This window comes from Piliocolobus tephrosceles, unplaced genomic scaffold (genome assembly GCF_002776525.5).
Source record: "Piliocolobus tephrosceles isolate RC106 unplaced genomic scaffold, ASM277652v3 unscaffolded_45430, whole genome shotgun sequence".
Lineage (NCBI taxonomy): Eukaryota > Metazoa > Chordata > Mammalia > Primates > Cercopithecidae > Piliocolobus > Piliocolobus tephrosceles.
Genome location: NW_022330344.1, coordinates 1 through 8,438, shown reverse-complemented (window position 1 = coordinate 8,438; position 8,438 = coordinate 1). Strand labels below are relative to the sequence as shown.

At 40.6% G+C, this 8,438-nt stretch overlaps 1 protein-coding gene across 1 annotated transcript; it reads left to right on the top strand.

Moving 5' to 3' along the window:
• Positions 1 to 2,448: 2,448 nt before the first annotated feature.
• LOC113224604 (glutathione S-transferase A1-like) lies at positions 2,449 to 8,433 on the top strand (the record flags this gene model as incomplete). The annotated part of the gene is made up of 5 exons (XM_026453712.1): positions 2,449 to 2,576; positions 4,143 to 4,194; positions 5,072 to 5,204; positions 7,120 to 7,261; positions 8,413 to 8,433. Coding segments are annotated over exons 1-5 (435 nt in total), but the record flags the coding sequence as incomplete, so codon positions are not given.
• Between the last annotated feature and the right edge of the window lie 5 nt (positions 8,434 to 8,438).

Here is an 8,438-nt window from a genome sequence, read left to right as displayed (position 1 = left end):
CATGAATGAGCAGCATGTGTGTGTGACCCATGGCAAATCCTTGAACTTTCTGGTTCTCATTTTCTGTTGACCCAACAAAGGTCAGTGGTAACCTATGTCTGTCTTAGCCTGACCCTTGGAAACCTCACACTGGAGAAAGTGGTATGTTAGTTATCAGCAGTAGTGTTGTGATAAAATATTATGTAAGATAAAATTTCATTTCCTTTTGAAACATGATCCTCAATCAATGGCTAAGAGAGTTTAGTTTGGGGATTGGAATTACAACACTGTGAACTCTAGTCCAAAACAATTAAACAAGCACGCCCCACGCTTTCCTGTGAACTTCACTCTCCCTTTCATTCTGCTGAGTTATGCTATTTCCATTTCCCAAGTTACTTTAGTTTACTCCTGGAGTTATCATAGAAAGTACAATGCCAAAATATCTAATTACAAAACAGGTGAGTTGATTCAGTATGATTTCAAATAATTCTTTACTTTCCAAAGGTTAAACTATTGACTCCCATATTTTAAAATGTAGACATTTAAAAGATTTTGATGCCTAATTTTAGTCATACACACTTTTTTACAAATACATTAGTTGAGGCAGGGTGCGGTGGCTCATTCCTGTAATCCTAGCACTTTGGGAGGCTGAGGCGAGTGGATCACCTGAGGTCTGGCATTCAAGACCAGACTGGCCAACATGCTGAAACCCTGTCTCCACTAAAAATACAAAATTATCCGGGTGTGGTGGCAGGTGCCTCTAATCCCAGCTACTCGGGAGGCTGAGGCATAAGAATCACTTGAACCTGGGAAGCTGAGGTTGCAGTGAGCCAAGATCGCACCGTTGCACTACAGCCTGGGCAAAAACAGCGAAACTCCATCTCAAAATAATAATAATAATAATTAATAAATACATTAATTGTTAAAGGCAAGTATATTTTTGTTCTACACTCAACAACCACAAAACTTTGCAAGAAGAATCTTAATGTTTAATAACAGAGCTGGGAGTTTGGACAGAAAATGCAACTGTTCCTAAGTCCTGGCACTGGAATTGCTGCTTTCAAAGAGTCCTGTGTCTTTCCATTCACATTCATGATACAATTAGTTGCATCTGTCCCTGCAGCCACTGGTTTTCATTCTCTAATACTCTGCTATGTTCCACCTCCCAAACAGCCTGGGATAGAGCAAGGGCTATCAAACTTCACTGATGAGTCCAGTCAACTTACCTCTAACCATTTGCTATGACCATGTGAGCATGCACACATGCAAACATCCATACACACAACATGCAGATAACTGAAACTAACAACTCATGAAATATTACTTACCCTTCAACATGTCATGCTTGCTGATATTTTCTAATGTATTCTTTTCTATTTTATTTCTTAAAGTAATGCAGTTTCACAATCTGCTGAAAGATTACCATGCATATTTGAGAAACACTAACATAGAAAATAAGATGCAGTCTTTGGTTTTTAATAGCAGTGAGTCTGCATCCCAGATCCATCATTTACTCCGGGCAAGTTACTTTAAAAACCTCAGTATCCTCAAATGTAAAATGAGAATAAAAACAGCATTCACCTTAGGTGATTTTTGTAGGATAAAATGAAGAGAAGTTTAGAAGAATGACCAGTGTGTGACTGACATTGAACAAATGCTAGCTCCTTCCATATCCTACAAAGTTAATGCAGCAAATCTCTTCTTCCAGGTTATAAAACAAAATGCCCCCCACAGAGTTAGATACAGAATTCCAAAAGAAGCAAGGGATTAGCATTCTCTGTCTGTTGAAATAATTTGGATATTTTGGCTACAGTTAAACAAGTCTGAGGGCTAATTTCTGGTTTTGATCAAATGCAGTCTCACAGCCAAAGACCTGAAGAGTGACTTAGCTCCCTGCCGGTCCTCCATCAGTGACATCCTCTGGTTTCATGGCCAGTTCATGGATTCCCAGGGCCTTCACCCAGCTGGCTTCTAGGCGTGCCTTCATTTTAGTCCTTGGTGCAGATATTCATGTCTATCACCAACCGGAGTGTGACTGTGAACATTGTATTTCTCTGATGTTCCATTTCATTAACTAAAAAATGAAGATAACAACCATTTCATGGTACTATAAGGAGGGTTAAAGATAAAAAATATTAAAAGGGACTAGCATTGAGGAAGGATCATTAGGAAGTTTTCAATAAATATTAGTCCTTTAATTCCTCCTCTTCCCATTAACTCCTATACATGTGTTATTACCGCATACTCTCACCTCTTAGGCTGCCAAGAAAAGTCACAGTTAGCCAATGAAGACTTGAGACTGGTTTGCTGGAATCTGAGGGTGGCCACTGATGGGTAATAATCTGAACCAAAAAAACATTCCAGGAACTCCTCCAACCCAGTCTTGAAGAAGGCAGGTTCTTCTTCAGTATTATGGGTGGTTTTCAACCAAAAGTACATTTTTTTATTCTATGGCTTCAATTATTCATTCATTTATTCAGGCTTAGAGAAACCTCCAGAAGACTGCTATCATGGCAGAGAAACCCAAGCTCCACTACTTCAATGCACGGGGCAGAATGGAGTCCACCCGGTGGCTCCTGGCTGCAGCTGGAGTAGAGGTAGGTTCTGAGTTAGGTCATCTTAAGTTGGATTTAAAATTGCGTTATCACATACTTTTCCCACAGAAACTATGAGATGATTACTAACTGAAGCATTGTGCCTTAAATAAAAATGGACTGTAATTAAGAAAAAGATGAACAGATTTGACCAAGTAATTCTTAAAATTTCTTCGCATCTAATGGCATACATATTAAAATACATTTAAGAAACTAATCACAAAGTGTAGAACTTAAGTGGATTAGAATTTAAACAAAGTGTAAAAAATAATTTATGGCATTTACACAACAATTAGAAACATGAATATCGATTGAATATTTGATGACATGGAAGATTATTGTTAATATTTCATGTGTGATAATGTACTATGGCTATCTTTAGAATACTTAATGTGTTTTAGGAAAACACATTGAAGTATTTAAGGATTAATCATACGGATCTGGGATTTCTTTGGAATTATTACAGGAGGAGAAGTAGGTGGGCATACAGATGAAACCATATTGGTTTTGATTGATAATTATTGATTCTAGGTGAGAAGCATAAGGAGAATCATTATGCTTTTCTGTTTATATTTATCCATGTTCATAATTTCAACAATAAAAAATAAAAATGCATAACATTTTAGAGGTAATTAGAGGTTGTAATTAGAGGTAAAAATGCAAACTACACATGAAAGATGCAAGGGAGTGTATTGTAACAAATTACCTATTAAAGATTGACTACATTCACAGCATTTATTTGGTTGAGCACTTACTAATTCCAGGTCCTGTACTAGGTCATGGAAATAGACAGTGAAGAAGATAGACACAGTCCCTGCCCTGGGGCGGCCTACATGTCTATGAGGATGCAGAGAAATAAACACGTGGTTAAAACAAGGTGGAGAAGCTTCTAGAATACATATGCATTCCCCAGTAGCACAAAACTACATCAGATACTAGACGTTTTCATTAAAAATAATATTAGTGTGGGACTCTCATTCCTTTATTAAATTGAGAATTTTACCCTATTGTGTCTCACGAACTTCAGAAGAGAAAATTATAGTTGCAAGTGTTAAAGCTGTGTAACAGTGGTGACCTATTTCACCCTTAGCAGGGTTCCTGAGAAGTGGGGCGATACAAATTACAGCAGAGGCTCCTTCATGGCAGAATATTTGATGGCCATTAGCCCATGGCACGCCCCATGCTGGGGACACACAAGGCTGTGGTCTGATCTCACTTAGAGACACAGGCTTTCCTAAGATATGACAACACCATAACTAGGAGAACTGCTCAGTGCCTTTTCTCCAGTGACGTCCCCTCTCAAAACATGACCTAATCATAGACATTCATGAGATCAGGGTGAAGGTGAAGTGACCTAGAAGATTGAGCAGCTATGTGCTGTGACCCATGCACTTTTCTCAATGAATTAGGTCTAAATTTCCAAATGGCCATGACCAGCCCCCTCTGGGTACCCTGCCAAACTCAGAAATCTTATATTCTCCAAACTATGCACCAGATAGGGGCCATCCAAGGCCACAAGTCTATAACAGAATGAACTAACTAGAACCCATTTGCTGTGTCTGCTTCCAGTTTGAAGAGATATATATAAAATCTCCAGAAGATTTGGACAAGTTAAGAAATGGTAAGATCAATCTCTAAGTGTCTCTGATGAGGGTATCTAGTAGAAAGTACAGAGGGAGGGTTGAGCAGCCAGTAATGCTATGTGTGTGAGGGGTGGTATTTGGACATAGTGCAGAGGGAGAAAGTGGTTACCATGGAAGGGATGTGGCTCTTTGATCAAGTCTGGCAACTCTCTCTCCAGACTAAAAGGACCAGACCTCTCAGAGTGTTTGCTACAGGAACAATCTCCTGCACCCTGAGAAAGCCCTTTTCTGTTTTTGTGCTTGGGGCACCAGGAATGAGCTGTGGTCATCAGCACAGGATCCCATACAGCCCTCCCCATCTAAGCACATGCAAGAACATGCATTAGACCAAAGGAAGAGAAATAGAAGTGGCCAATGTCTTGAGTTTTTTCTCTCATGGAGGGGGGGCATGACAAGGTAACACTGCAGCACTATTGCAGACTTTGAAGAGCACAGAAAGGGACCCTTACATAAAAAGCTCTCAGAACCTGCCTTAAATGTCACAAACACCATGAGACTTACTCTGGGAACTTCCTGTTTTAAATGGCATCTTGTTGCCAGTCCTATTGTAACTTGTCCCAACCTCTTCCTAAACTATCCATGAAGGTAAATCAACACAAAAATCACTTGAACCTGGGAGGCAGAGGTTATAGTGAGCTAAGATCATGCCACCCCACTCCAGCCTGGGCGACAGAATGATACTCTGTCTCAAAAAAATAAAAATAATAATAAAAAAAAGCTGTTTCAAGTGAAATCTTACTAGACAATAATTTCTTTTTCATTTTACGAATTTAGTCATTTCCACAACCATTTTTTTCATCCTGAAAGTCTGGGTTTCATAGACATTTCACTCTCCTTTTCTTCTTCCTTCTAAAGATGGATATTTGATGTTCCAGCAAGTGCCAATGGTTGAGATTGACGGGATGAAGCTGGTGCAGACCAGAGCCATTCTCAACTACATTGCCAGCAAATACAACCTCTACGGGAAAGACATAAAGGAGAGAGCCCTGTATGGTATATTTTCTGTTCTTCCATCCACAGAGAACACAAAATGATTTAGAGCCTTCCTTGAGTGGGTAGGACCATGGCAGGGCATCGTGACCAACACCTGGTTGGGCCTTGGGTGTATACACTGGGGTCCAGTATTGAAGAGTATTGAAGAGTCCATGGAGATGAGGGAATAGTGAACATGGGGTGGGTTCAGGCAAGGGTGATTCTAGAAGAGGATGCAGTCCATGGATCCAGCACCTCATGGTGATTTCCAAACACGGATGAAACATGAACTGAGGAGGATGGAGAATCACAATTTCAGGTGCTCAGGACTTCAGAGGCTGGACTCCAACCAACAGCTTAGGACAGTCATAGAATATTTGAGAGTCTGTAGATGAAGGACTGGGGAAGGAAAGCTGCAAAGAAGCCAAATCTTAGGTCCCAGTAACTCCAAGAATGATGACCAGGAACCTAAATTACCAACCAACTATATCACCTGGAATACTTGAGCAGAGCTAGTAGAGGCTGGCACCAAGGATGCTGGGGTTACCTTGACACATGGTTAGAAGGCCAAAACAGCCAGATTGATTCAATACTAGCAAAGCCAAGGGGTCTCCTTGCTGTTGTGATCAGACTGCATGATTCCAAATAAATCCTGAATGAAACTGCTGGCAGCTCCTCAAAAACTTTAATATAGTATTACCAATGACCCAGCAGTTCCTCTAACAGGTATATTCCCAAACAATCAAAAATACATTTTTTACATAAATGAATAATGCAAATAACAATATTCATAGTATTCAAAAAGTAGAAACAACCCAAATATTCATCAATCAATAAATGGAGGAGAAAATGCGCCTTAGCCATGCAATGGAAAGATAATTGGTCATGAAAAGGAATGAAGTAACAATGCATGCTACAAGATGGTTAAACCACAACACATGTTACATAAAACAAACAAGACACAGAAGGCCACGTACTATAGGATTCTTTTCATATGAAATGTCCAGATATTCAAATCCACAGAGGTAGAAAGTAGATTAGTGGTTGCTTGGAGCTAAAGAAGTGGAGCGTGGAGAAAAACAAAGAATACTGCTAATAGTACAGATGTCCTTATCAGTGTGATAAAAATAATTCTGGAATTAGACTGTGGTTATTTTTACAGATTTCTGTGAATGCACTAAAAACCACTAAATAGTGTAATATAACTGGTGGCAATTATAGTATGTGAATATGCATCAATAAAGCTCTTGTTTAAAAAGTGTTGTGAAACTCCAGTTTGACACAAAAGAAGAAAAGTTTGCACTGGTTGTAACTGTATAGAGAATTTCACCGAGGAAGGGGATTCTTAGGTGGGGTCTCAAGAAAGGCACACATAGCTAGAGTTGGGCAACAGCACATGGAGAGGGCTGTGGAAACGTGTTTCATGGGTGTAATAATTGGAAGAACTGCTAATATGGGGCATAGAAGGAGCCCTAGGAGGTGTAAAATGATGAGAGAGGATGAGGAATTTGGCTAAGATGGCCAGGGACTCTCTTAGGATTACTTAGGAAGCAGGTCTTTGGCCATTTGACTCACACTAAGTTCATGCACAGAACAAGCCACAACGGAGATGACAAATCTTGGCACAGCAACAGTGGGTACTGGCAGTGATTCCACAGATTTCTCTCATGTCTGTGACCACTGATGCCCTTTTTCCTGTATTAGGTCATATGCGTCACAAAATTTAGAGATCTGTCTACCTCGATAGGTTGTTTTAATAAATAAATGTTAATATACCTGTAAAAATAGAGCATAATGACTAGACTCTGAAAAGCACTCACTGGAGGTGAATTATTTTGCCATCACCTGTTACTCTACTCTCTTAGGTTTTTATAAACCTATGAAATCTAAGGCAAAAAGTATTTGACCATTTGGTTGTTTCTGTCTTTTAGGATTGACATGTATACAGAAGGTATAGCAGATTTGGGTGAAATGATCCTCCATCTGCCCATATGTCCACCTCAGGAAAAAGATGCCAAAGTTGCCTTGATCAAAGAGAAAACAAAAAATCGCTACCTCCCTGCCTTTGAAAAAGTAAGTGAAACTGTTCAGTGTTTTGGGGAACTGAGTTTAGAGGCCAGTAGAAAAATAGTGGCTGGGCATTCCTGGGGCCATTGACCTTCACTTTCAGTGAGACTTCGTGAACACCAACGCAGCGCTCTGACTCTCAAGGCATTTTATGAAAATAGGCTTGGAGAAACAATTTTATCACTGATACCCACACTATAATTTGCCAGTAAACTTTTAATTTACTGAACCCCAACATGGAATTACCTGTTCAACAAAATCTCGTGTTCATAAGTAGAACGTGGGCTGTGGAAGGCTCTGGACCACACTAGAGGTTGCTGTTGAGTCTATGGAACCCCACGGACTTTGATTGAATGGGGGCATGATGAAAATGATCCATCAGAAAACATTCTGGCTCCATATGCAGGAAGACAGGATCCCAATTGCCCAACTAGAGAATACTGTAGTGTTTCAGGGATGTGTATCTTTTAAAAGGAGAGTGATTGTGGGATGCAGAGGAAGATTTTGTAAAATGCATTATATAGTAAGTTGTAGACATCAGTGCAGTTCACCTGTAAACGCTTCAGCTTGCAGATTATAACATAGTGCCAGTCAGGAGTGAGAGTCAATGCTGTGAGAAAGATGATGAATTCAGGTTCACCCAGGTTTACTACAGATCCCAGGGAGACACAGCAGGGAATGAGGAGAGCAGACAAGGAGAAATGAGGACTCTGAAATAGTCTCCTTCTAGGGGAAGAGTGCCGTCATGAAGGTGGAGTCGCTGCCCAAGGGAGATTGGAGAGGGAGGGAGCAGAATGTAGATCCACGTCCTAAATGTGAGGGCTCCACACGGTAGGGCCTGGGGCAGACAGAACATGTGGCAGCGAGTGCTATGCCCCAGGCCCATGTGGAAGAAGCAAGCTGGGTGGGTGGTGTAGATGCCACAGTGATGTAGATGAGAAGAGAAAATGGGAGCCTGAGCTCCAACTGAGGAGTGAGTAGAGTCACACTTCTTACTCTCTCATTCATTCAGATAATGTGGGGAAAGCTCTGGATTTCTGCACCCATGCAGTAAGGCAACAGAGGTGGGGAAAGTCAGGGTGGAGAGGCTCTGAAAGAAGCAGGGGTCCCAGCCTGGGTGGGCATGTGTTCCTGATCTGATTCCTCCAATTCTCCAGGTCTTAAAGAGCCATGGACAAGACTA